Raw genomic sequence first — 12995 nt, forward strand, 5'->3', positions numbered from 1 at the left:
ATCAGGGGAAGGGCGGGACCAACACACGACCACACATTTCAACTGCTCTCGTCTTGTTTTCCTTTCTTTCTGTATGGTACTTTTGACAAATTTTATACTCTTGACTCCCTACACTTTTGCTTTCAATTTCCCCCATCTACCTCTCTCCCTCTCCTCAGTGAGCAGTTTCTATCTCTGCAGTCTCTACAGAGGCATCAAGCTGTTGGCAATTCCTGTCACAGACACTGCCTTAATTAGATATTCTTCAGCACTTTCCCTCCTCCCTCTCTAATCTCTTTCTCACTCCGCCTTTAGCTTTTCCGAATGTCCTTGCACAGGCCTCATTTTTAGCTGGCAAACAGGCACATTTGCGCAAGATTTCAGTGATTGTTGTTGCACATTAGAAAAACAAAAAAAGATGCGTAATGATTGTATGCTGCTCTTTCTGCTAAATGACAAAGCTATTTAGAAGGTATTTTTTTCTGATTTTTGGAAAAAAAATATTTTGCTCGATGTAAAAACAGCTGTCATCAATACGTAAACATTCTGGAAATAGAGAAGTATATGTATTTTTAAATGTTCCTGTTTTTGTGATTTGTTAAAATGTGTAGCACAAATTAAAATTCCTCATTGACTTAAATATTACATTGTCTTCTCTGTGACCAGGTGTCAGCCATGTTTGGGTCTCTGTCACACTTCTTACATTTGGTAACATTGGGTTTCCAAGCAGAAAAATGCAAGTATCCAACAATCTTTATTAAGTACCATTATTTTTTAAACAGTATAAATAATTAACAGAGAAGAATAGACATGCACGAGATCAATGTAATACAAACCTTAAGACCCACAAAAATAAAATGTACTGCAAAGAAATTAACAGAATCAAAAGTGGAGAGTATAACAAAGCTGATGGGGAAAAAAGAAACAACGTTCAGACTAAAACTGTAACCATTGTTTAAATCATAAGAAATTAGTCCAGGGGAGATCTAATGAGCTAAGGGTCAGAACAGAAGGCCAGGCAGCATAGAACTGACTAAGCATGCCTTTTTTTCTGTAGTGACCTATGCTTTGCATTAAGGACTTTTTAAAAGGTGACCTGTTATTGTTCTAGCTGGACTTCTTTTTAAGGGGTCAGTACAGCCAAATTACATGGAAACATGATCTAACCTTGCTGATCGTTTTGGTTTTGCTTGCCTAGATTATATACCTGAGATTTTGCCTCCACCCCAAAAAAATGGAGGTGAATGTTTGTGCTCACAGAAGTTGCTTTAAAAAAAAAAAAAAACTTCTTCCAGAAAAATGTTGCAGTCACTCTGCATAATCCACTGATCCCACAGTGAACAGTGTTTGTAGGGACTACTTTATATCAATGAAATAGTCCATAGTGAGGTCAGTAGATTGTGGCTCAATAGCTGCTGTTGAATGTTTTAAATGTAATTTGAAAACGCTGTGAACAACCACGAGGAAGTGGAGGCAAACATCTCAGATACAAGTGTCTCAAAACGTAGAAAAAGAAAACAAAATAAAGCTAGGTACCACTGTAAGTTAAATAAACATTTTCTATAATTTGGGTGTAGTTACTGTTGAAGCAAAACTGCAGCTTACTAACTGCGTGAGCAATTCTGCTGTGAACACGTATTCCTGAAAATATTGTTTCTTTTTTCCCATCAGATTGCAGTGTTAATTGATGAATATATTTCAGAAAAAAAGTATTTCCCAAATGCAGTTTCTCTTTTAAATGTCCAAACAATATAAGACCAAGTGTTAAATATTTACAAACAACTATTTACAACCCCAGATACATATAAGCATATATTCACAACAAAAGTCTGATTAAAACACTACAGGATTGTGCATCAGAAACTCTGGACTGAAGCATGTGGTCTTGATGATCCAGTAATTAATAACCAATGTCCCACAACAGCTGCACATCCCCTGTGCATGTGGAGCCTCAGTTGCTCATCTGTTTTCCAGTGGAGGTATAGAGTCCAGTGATGAATAAAATGGGGGAGTTGGGCTGTATGTCTTGAGTTTGCCTCCTCTTCCACCCACTCTCCAGTACAAAAGTCAACATTCATTCACAATCGTTTAGTCTGTTGAGCAGACAGTGATAGTGCTTTGGGAGTTTCTAACAAACAGGATTATAAAACATTCCACTCTAAAATCACTGTGTAAAACATCTGCTGTTTACTGAGGCTGTCGTCTTGTTTGTCTGCAAATGCTTTTAGAATCTTAAAGTACATTTTCAGTTTGAGTCCCTTTGTCTGAGAGCTGGGTAGCTATTTTACCATGCTACTTAACGTCGGAATTACTAATACAAATGATTCTAAAATACTGGTGGAAAAAGGCCAATGTGCGCACATGCTCGGAGCGCTGACTGAAGAGAAATTAAAACCCTAAAATCTACTGTGCTTCAAACAACATCACACTGCATAGGGGCTGGTTAGACCTCACCCGCCTCAGACGCTGATTAATTAGGCAAATTTTCCTCGCAGCAAATTCCTGTGATGTCGAGGTGGGTTACGGGTTCTGTCTGTTACACAAACCCAGTAGGAGTCAGCGCAAGGGAAGCAGGTCTGGCAGCTATAGGGTGGAGTTGTGGAGCGTTATCTCCACTTTGATTGCTTGGCTTTGTGCTGTTGCTAGGTTTCACATTCATATTTCATGCCACGTATGTACGCACGGGTGTGTGTTTGTGTGTATGCCGTTCGGCAGTGGACACCATCTGTATTTCTCGTTGTCTTGCTGTCCTAACACTCCAGTCTTGTATAATGTGTTGCTCAGAGGTGGTCAGCAAGAGGAGGCACTGATCTTCTCTGAGACATCGGGGTCGGACTTGGCCACCAGGAAACGAAGGCGACCTCCTCCCAGACGAATCAGATCTACCGCGCTGCAAGGAGGAAGTAAAGAGAAAGAAAGAGTCCAGTTACGTGAAGCTCAGCAGAGACAGAGTGAGGATGACTGTCTGGGCTCGCACCAATCAATCAAAGTAATCAATTGACTTTAGAGGCTGACAGCCATGGGTATGGTTAACATTGTGGGATGACTGCTCACTCTGTCATCAAAGTCAATATCATTATCAATAGCAGTATCATTAATCTCCAGCTGTCCATTGTAAGTAGGGGTGTACAATTCAGAAAATGTCGCAATTCGATTCTAATCCTATCTTTAGACTCACAATTCAAAAATACTTCTTTTTTCCCCCATGTATGTATGTATGTATGTATGTGTATATTCATATTAATAATGTGGCTTTGTTTATTTGTTATTTTATAATCAATAAAGTATCTAATGTGATTGCAGTAGATGTACAAAAGAACGACATTAATAATAATAATAAAAAATAACGACTCAATAGAGCTTGAATAGCAATTCGAATAGAAAGTGATTTTTTTTTTTGCAAACCACGACTTGTAAGGGTCACAAACCGCACCACTGGAACAACCTTTGGTACCTTTGGTAGTCTGCTCCTATCAGACTGGTCCCATTCACAGCCAGGATGCGATCTCCGATTCTCAGTCTGCCGTCTGAGGCAGCGGGTCCGTCAGGGATCAGAGTCCGGATGTAGATGCCTGGAGCGTTGAGAGGAGTGTGCTGCAGGGGGGAAGAAGTGTTATAGTATGTCCATTATTTAGATGAGCATCAGCTAATTGACAAATTTGTTTATACTGCGACCAGTAAAATACTTGGCCACTATGTTTGTTTCTTATTATCTGGCAGGTGTCTGTTAAAACTCCTACAAGACCCTTGACATATTGTGATCAGTTTGACTTTGGTTCTAAATCAAGACTATAAAAGGTATAATAAACTGTAGTTAACCATAGCAGAAGTACTTCTGCTTCATGCTTTGCTACCACTCAACTCTCGCTGCTAAAAGAGTATTACATTTACAATGATAAACAGAAAAGAGCCGAATCCTGTCATTTGAGTAGCAGCAAAAAGAAACAGTCTAGCATTTTTACTTTTTAGAAAACTGAGACCAATATATATACACATCTTATACTCTACTGGACACATTCATAGAAAATTGAATAAAGATAATTGCAAAAATGTTCCTCCAATGTTTGGTCATTGCATCCACATTACTAACTATTTAGTCTAACAGTCGTTCCCAAAATGTTGTCACATCAGTATCAACATTAAGATTCTGTCAATACCAAGCTTTGGAATCTGGCCCTCAATGTAGCTTAAACATGTTTGTAACTTATTCTACTAAAAAAAACAGTAAACCAACCGTCACAAATGTCAGTCAACTCACCAGGCCGTCTATGAGTCCCATGCCCAGTCCGTAGGGTCCCTTGTCCAGTTCCACTACAAACACCACACACAAGTCATCAGGAAGGGGAGGGGCGCCAAGGGAGGATACAGGGAAAGGAAACTCACACCCACTAATACACCCTGCAGAGGACATGAACACCCAAATGCACAAAAACAAACAAACACACACACACACACACACACACACACAAACACACCAGACAGGGTCTCGCTATGGGGTTGGACAAACATAAGAGGTCTTGCTGTGCAGAAGACACACAAAGATACTGAGAGACATGCAACATGCTACAGAGCTAATCTGACACACAAACATGCTTCTTTCAAAAGCCTGCAGATGTCACTCACTGCACTGTAAAAACTGCTATCATGGGAGGCACAGAGCTGACTTATAAGCTTTTGCATTTCTACAGAACTGCACTAAGAAGACGTGCAAATTTAAAGCTGATTTTTGACAACTGGGGGATAGAACAACTCCAAAACAACCAGAGGGACACACAATCTAATACAGAATGATCAGCTTATTAAGTTGTTATGATTAACATGTTAGCAAACATTTGCCTACTTACACATCCAGCGGACAGAGACCAACATTATCTCCATGTGGAATCATGTTCCAGGACATGGTGATGAATATAATTTTGCTCTCATTTTGGCTCTGACTTCTAACTGTTACACATTCTTTCAAATTAGCTTTTCTTTCATTTGGGGCTCGTTAGGTAGTGTACAGTCTGTTTATCAGAGCCTTTTAGGAGCTGCTTACTGCAGCTGAGAATGAGAGCATCTACAACTGAATCACACAGTAATTGTTGAACCAAATGTATGAGCTTAGAGGTTAAAAATCTGCAGCTATTGGTGCAGAGTTGATAATTCTTCGTGGCCCCTTTAACATTCCTTGAAGTCATTCATACCATTAATAGAAATCATTTTAATACATCAAAAAATGCAGAGATTTGCATTGACGACCAGCCTTGCTCGCCTCATGCATGAGGCGGTACTAAATCTGCAATGGAAAATGGAGGACGGGGCACCGCAGCCGAGTTGAGCCGAGCCAGCCAGTAGCTGGTACCAGCAGTGGGTAAGCGCCTATAGTATGTCAAAAGAAGTAATAAAAAGTCATAGTATGTCCAAAAAGTCATAGTATAGTATGTCCAAAATAGTAATAAAAAGTCACAGTATAGAATGTATAAAAGACATGACAAAAAAAGTCATAGCATAGTATGCTGCAAACAGTGATACAAAAAGGCGTAGTATAGTGTGTCGAAAATAGTAATAAAAAAGTAACACTATAGCATGTGTAAAAATGCATAGTTTAGTATACTGAAAAAAGTCATGGTATAGTAGCCTTTTTAAAAAAAAGTCATTTAAAAAGTCATAGTGTAGTATGTTGAATAAAGTAAAGAAGAATGCCTTAAAAGTGATAGCGTGTCCAAAAAAAGTCATAGTATAGTATGTTGAAAGTATTGATTAAGTCACAGTATAGAATGTATAAAAAGACATAATATAGTATGACAAAAAAGGTCACAGTATAGTATATCGGAAAAAATCATGGTATAGTAGCCTATTTAAAAAAAAAAGTGGTAAAAAACTCATAGTGTAGCATGTCAAAGAAAGTCTGGAGGAACATGCAAACTCCACACAAGAAGGCCGAGGCTCAGATTCTACAATGCCTTCTTATTTGTGCTAGTTAGAGCAGTGCTAACCACTGAGTTACCTTGCCACCAAATAAAGTAAGTTGAAAACAGTCAAAGCATAGCATGATGAAAATTCTCATAGTATAGCAATGTCGAACAGGTGATAAAAGTATAGTTTGTACAAAAAAAGCAATAAAAAAGTCATAGTATAGCATGTCAAAAAGTCATATCATAGCAGTATTTTCCATACATAGGTCCTACTTGGGCGTCCCGTCCAGTTAGATTGAGACCTGCCCATGTTGATAAAATCAGAAATCAATTTTTGCACACACAGATCAGCAGCCTCCAGCGTGCAGCGGACATAACAACATCAACGTAGCATTTGCTCAGAGAGGCTATCGTTAACGTTAAGTAGTCAGTGTTGGGCAAGTTACTTCCGAAATGTAGTAAATTATGGATTATTATTACATGGCTTGGTTGAATTCTAATGTAGAATGTGGTCTGTATTTTCTTGATAACAGACCGCTGCTAAATATAACACACCGTTGCCATGGACGCAGTTCTGTTCACTCTAGAGGACAGCTATCAATCAATCCGCTAAAAGAAGTCCAGATTGCCGCTAATGTGTTAGATTAACTAGCTACACTGCAACATGTTTAAAGCCCATGTTGCAAGTTTAATTTTGCAACGAATTTGTGCAATTTGCTTGTTGGTAATAACAATTTGAACTGTTATCCGTTGTATTTGATGATGTTGGATATCGCAAAACTGAATATAATACGAAAAGTAGGCACTATTTTACAGTGTTTTCTTTTTTCCCCCACAATGCATTGCATGACGTCACGTTGGGGAGAAAACAGAGCAGCCTGCGTTTTCTTTGCCACTGGTCTGGCCTAATATGGCTTCTGGTCTTTTAATATTAACAGTCTATGGTCTCGACCGAGTCCAGGCGATTAGATTATGTTTATAATAATATTGGAGGGAAAGTGAAACACAGCTTAGACGGGGATGTTGTTTGGCTTTTCACAAGTTTAGACAGCTAGTTAACGCTACGCCGCCGGACGTTAGCGCAACAGCGTTCGCCTAGCCTGCTAGGTAAATATTATGACTGACTTTGGTGTTGCCTATATATGCGTCTGTGTTGTCAACATAATTGGTTTGTGCTTTTTGTACCCAATAATCAACAGTGGTGGTTAACCTGCAACATGGGCTTTAACGTTAACTTACAGGTGTGTAAACATGCAACGACTTTGCAAAAAGGAAACACACATGAATGAAGAAAAGAAAGTCCCATTCACTGCGTCTCACTTCACCATCAACGGAAATGTTCAGTTTAATGTGAATAAGAGCAGCTGATAGCCCGCTAGTTCACCACAACGCTGCAGCTAATGTGTCAATTGATCACCCTGTCAGGGTTGTATTTGCTATAACCACCACCTTACTCTACATTATCGCTTAACTAGTTGTTGTCATTTCATAGTAATTAGTTATATTACGATATTACTGTCTGTGAATTGCAATGTTAAAAGGTTAAAGTATAGTATGTTGAAAAAGTCATAAAAAGTCATAGTATGTCAAAGAAAGTCTGAAAGAACACGCAAACTCCATACGAAAAAGTCACGCTATAATGATATTGACAATATTATCTGTTTTTGTGCAATAACACCTGCTTAACTTATAATGTGCAATACTCTGCTGCTACTAGTTTTTCACTATTACTGTTCACCATAACAATTCCTTAATTATGTAAATACTGTATCATAACAATTCCTTTAACTATGTAAATATCGTACATATCCACACTCCTTTTTTAAATTTTTTTTATATTTTTACTCTGATATTTATATACTTCTCTATATACCACCATCTTTATTCATATTTATTTTGCCCTTTGTGCAATGTGTGCAACTGTAACACAGAATTTCCCTTCGGGGATCAATAAAGTATTTCCGATTCGGATTCTGAATAGTGATAACACAAACACTGTAAAAGATATCAAAAAGCGTAATCATTTTCTAATACCTGAAGGTTTTGCAAATAGTTTGAATGACGTCTGTAGGTGAAAGCATGTGGGAGGAGAAGCATTTCAAAGTGGAAGAAGCCTGAAGAAGATTTAAAGATTGCTCCATTGACTTTCAATGTAAAAAGAAAAGAACTTAATATTTTAAACCATATAAATGGTAGAAAAAAATTGAATACAAGCACATATGTCCTTGAAGAGCTGGACATTTTGATTTTTTAAGTGTTTTTGTAGCTGAAAGTATGCAGAAGTAGTGGGCCACCGAAAGTTGTACAGAAGAATTGGATAACAATATTGTTGAGTGAATATTGTGTGAATGTTGCTAAATCAGCATTTACACAATAACACTGACTGATAAATTAATTATTAAGCAGATTGGGTGTTGGCCATGACGCGGCCCATCAACATTAAATAAATTTATATTTTTATAAAATTCAGTGTTTCCGCTAAGTATATTCATTCAGTAATGACTGTCTCAGTTTTTGGTGCCACAAAAAACTCTGAGCTCATGTTATAATATGTTCCCCGGAGTGAAATGTACAGATTTAAAAGTTGTGAAAAAAGATAGCCCTGGTACCATATCAGCACTCGGTTTTGACAGTCACCCTGACCTGAGGTATCCAAATTGGAAAAGATTGGATAGGTGAATTCCTAATATTGTATATAATGAACTGTTTACAAATTAAACTACAGATTTGTGGTGGACAAAATAACAAATCACCTTACAATATGTGACATAGTATAACAGACCCGCAAAAGCCAGTCTTATTTTTTAAGACTGTTTTTTAAGAGATGTTAATCACACAGTGGTCATTTCAGGGCCATAGATTGGGATGTTTCTGTTCTGGATTCCAATATATTGCTCAGGTGTTCCTGTTACTTTGTCCACCTCCTGTAATATTCAGCCTACCCTCCAGTCCGTTGGTGATGAGTCCATTGGTCTTACACTCTGCCACAGTTCTGCTGGTGCAGCCGTTAGTCTGGGTGTTGGGGCCTATAACATGCCCTCCTCCTCCTCCTCCTCCTCCTCCTCCTCTCTCCTCCTCCAATCATCTAGGTACGAGCGGGGTGTTGGGAGGCGTCAACAGGCAGGATGGGTCTGGATTTGCTGCCCGAGCGTGGTGGATGGTGCCGTTCCTTCTGAGGCTGTGTGTGTGTGATTGGCCTGGGGGTCTGTCCCGTCGTCTCTCCTCTCCCGTCTCTGCCGCCACCTCATCCCCAGGACCAGCAGAGCGAGGACTGTTGTGGGCCGGAGGCAGCAGCTCCCTCTGTGTCGGGATTGGACAGAAAGACTTAAGGGACAGTAGGAGGTCTAAGACAAGGGCGCAATGATTAGAAAATGGAACTAAAATAAATAAACCTGTTATCTTTCTCTTATTCAAAAGTTATCTTGTTGCAGTGCAAAAACACTTTGTTCTTAGATAACAGTCTAATTTAAATTGATTTAAGAGATACATAATTATTTTACAGAAAAATCTACCATTTGACATATTTGTTAATGTATATCTGTTTCTGTGTGTGTATATATGTGTACATTTGAGGGTGCAGTAACACTAGGGATTATGGTCTAGTCAGCCGTTCCCACTAATTACACTTAGCCTAAAGACTAATCAGATTAACCATGATTTAACCATGTCTACGTTTCTCATGAGTGTGTGTATGTGTGTGCGGGTTGGCTGGAGTAGAGGGTTTTTGTCTTTCATTTATGGGATTATGAGGAACTTCTCAACAGCCACAGCTGCTGAGGCACATGGTCTGGATTACTGCTAGGTGTGTGTGTGTATTTGACAGTGTGCAGTTTGTGTTTTCTGACCTGAACGTCGGGCCAGTCAGCTGTGTTGGTTCCGTTGGAGTGTGTGTGCACACTGGGAGTGTTGGTGTGTGTTTGCGTCTTGGTGCGTAGCCCCCACAGGTAGTGGCGAATGTAGAGCAGCTGTCTGTAGACGCTGTCTTCCACACACTCGCTGTCTAGGTCCACTCTGAAGCCGGAGCTGGGCAGCACTATGGGAGGGTGGTTCTCAAAGCTCTCCAGGAGGTCCACTAAATGTACACAAACTGATGTTAACTCACCTATACACACATATACATTATTAAAACTCCCTCCTACATGATAGTAATTTAAAACTTACTAGGGCTGCGAGCTGCTAGTTACATTAAATGTTAGATATGACACATTAGTGTATTGACAGTGTGTGGGATTCCATGCACAATAGCACCCTTCTTATGATCAAGTTTTTGAGTATAAAAGTTATGGGTTTGCACATGTACACATCAGATCCTGGTTTTAGAAATTTGTAAGCTCTTTATTATTTTTTAAAGATTTTTTTTTCTCCCTTTATTATAGTGATTGTAGACTGGAGAAAGAAAGATGAAAGACACGCAGCAAAGGGCAGCAGGTCAGCGCCGCTGCAGGACTCAGCCAACATGGGGTGAGCTAGAGGCTGCCAGAAATCGGTAAGCTCTTATCCCGGTTTAAGGAAACCTGAATATGCTAACTGGAGCTAGAAACCAGGATATGGTGACAATTAAACACCTCATCCACTCTCTGCCATGTGTGCATTTTTACATAATGGCTTTATGTTGCCATGAGATTGTTAATTCTACTGACCACAAAAATGAACTCATACTCACACTAACAAATTCACACATGTACCTGTTCTGTATATATACGCCTCATCCTCGCTGCTGGGTTGCCATGTTGGGACGGGGCCTATCTCTCCAGTGAGCTGGTACTGGGTGAGAATCCTGTGCAGCTGGACAGGTTTCAGAGCCGGGTGTTCACTGGACAAAGCTCGCCAACTCAACTGCACACAGAGAAGAGAAAATAATCAGAACTCCTGGGAGTTTTTTTAATTTATTTTTTTAATAAAGCCAAGCAATCACAGGAGGCGAGACGATGTGCTCCTGGTTAAATCTTTTCGAAGACCATCACCAATCAATAGCGGATCATAGTGACTTGCTTTATGAACAACAGTTCTGTCGGATGTATTTTCAGTAGAGGCAATTAATGACAGTTAATCAAAGCGTTCCTGTTATCTGTTACCTTTTTTGAGGACAACAGGATTAATTCTCTCAACAGCAATACTAAGTAACTGATGGGGCTCCTTAGAAACACAGTTCAATATGCTAAGCTCTGGTTATTTGTAGTATTACCAGCTAGTCAGTGGTAGTTAGCAATCCTGTATACGATTGTGTGTGTGTGTGTGTGTGTGTGTGTGTGTGTGTGTGTGTGTGTGTGTATGGTACCTGTGTGGAGCTGTTGTGGGGGCGTGGCCAGTATGGACACAGTGCTGTTCAGTTTGGTAAAGAAATTGTCGGCCAGATGTCCCAGACCGGACTTGCTCGCCCACTCCATGACCATCCGCAAACAAGCCTGAATCTGCAAACACTTTGAGCGCTGGAACCAACCCCGAGATGGACCACACACACACACACACACACACACACACACACACACACACACACACACACACACACACACACACACACACACACACACACACACACACACACCACACACACACACAACACAACACACACACACACACACACACACACACACACACACACACACACACACACACCAAAGTGAGTGTTTGGATATTTAATCAGAGACACTGCAGTAGATGTTCTATTCTTGGGTGTGTACATGTCTAGAACAGACTAAAAGAGAGACAGTGTGTGTGTGTTACACGACAATACAGATGATGATTTGTTTTATAAATAAATTGATATTGAAGTCAAGGAAATAATAGCAACCGCCACCAGCTGCCTGTTCCTTGCAGAATACAAATCAACTGCTGCAGAGGGGCTCAGCTGACAAAAAAAGAAAAGCACACAGCCGGCATTCCTCACTCTGTGTAATCCTTTCTTTCTCTGGATCACATCAAAAGGACTGAAAGGAAGTTTTGTGGCAAGTTAAGCAGGCGATAAGTTGAAATCTGGCACTTGTCAAGATGGCGTCCAATAGTTTGTCAATCTGCCGTTCCATTACCTCACTGCAGCTATAATTCCTATTTAAGCTTTCTGAAACACCCCCCAATGTGAGCTCAGGCCTCTGCTGGGGTTTGATACAAACAGTGACAAACAACTGGACCAGTGCCAACGATACCAGATTGTCTGTATAAATGATAAAGCAATATCTTTTTTTCGATATCTATTTTTTTCATAATCATGGACTATGTGCAAAAGAATTAATCTCATACAACAAGAAGAGACTTACAAGATTTAGCTACTAGCTACTTTCCATCTGCACTCAACAAGAAGGCACAAAAACTACAAAATACAATTGAAAAAAGTACACACTCCAAGTACACTAAATACAAACTGCAATGTACAATGAGCCACCAACACTCTTTCAACTCAACGTCCATACCCACACAATAACTTTCATCGACTAACAATTACATCATTATTAATCTGCCAATTATTTTCTCAATTAATTGATCAATTGGTTGGTCCTCATAATGAAAAATACAGATGCAATTTTTCTTGAGCCCATGGTGACATCTTCATCACTTGCTTTGTTTAACCAACAGTTGAAAAACCAAAGATACTCAAGTTTACCACAACACACTAGTCATCATAGACAAATTACAAAAAATAGAAGGGTATAAAAACTTAAAAACAGATACTCTAATTATCAAAGTAATCCTGACAGAACTTGTTTTCTTAAAATCCATTACTTTGAGAATTTTCATAATATAAAACTGAATTTTCATTTAACAAAAGAAGCCACAGTTTTCAAATGTTAAATGTTGAAATACAATAGGCAGTACTAGAACTTTGCCCGAATTAGTCTAAAACTGACAAGATATTTATTTAAGTCATAGAATTATGAAACGGTTTGAACTCTTCAAATAATATTCAAGACATACCTAATTAAGTCAGGAGCAGTCTAATCACAGAATAAGTAAATAAGATTATGAATTTGATCAGACAATCAACATCAGAGTTATTTGGCACTTGACAGTTTATAATACTTTTATAGGTCTGTACTGCTGAATTTCTCCCTCTGCTACTTAGACATGACCGAAAGCTTCAGGCAGACACTAAACTGGCAGCACACACACACACACACACACACA

At 39.3% G+C, this 12995-nt stretch overlaps 1 protein-coding gene across 1 annotated transcript in view; it reads right to left on the reverse strand.

Annotated features, from left to right (window-relative positions):
- Window positions 1-58: 58 nt before the first annotated feature.
- The window catches only part of radil (Ras association and DIL domains), a 27500-nt gene continuing 14563 nt past the window's right edge, over window positions 59-12995 (reverse strand). Inside the window, 7 exon segments of the mRNA XM_032527856.1 lie at window positions 59-2869; window positions 3434-3573; window positions 4238-4377; window positions 8819-9176; window positions 9722-9948; window positions 10562-10719; window positions 11163-11328. Coding sequence (XP_032383747.1) covers window positions 2770-2869; window positions 3434-3573; window positions 4238-4377; window positions 8819-9176; window positions 9722-9948; window positions 10562-10719; window positions 11163-11328 — 1289 coding nt within the window. The 3' untranslated portion in view covers window positions 59-2769.

Source organism: Etheostoma spectabile, chromosome 2 (genome assembly GCF_008692095.1).
Source record: "Etheostoma spectabile isolate EspeVRDwgs_2016 chromosome 2, UIUC_Espe_1.0, whole genome shotgun sequence".
NCBI classification, from domain to species: domain Eukaryota; kingdom Metazoa; phylum Chordata; class Actinopteri; order Perciformes; family Percidae; genus Etheostoma; species Etheostoma spectabile.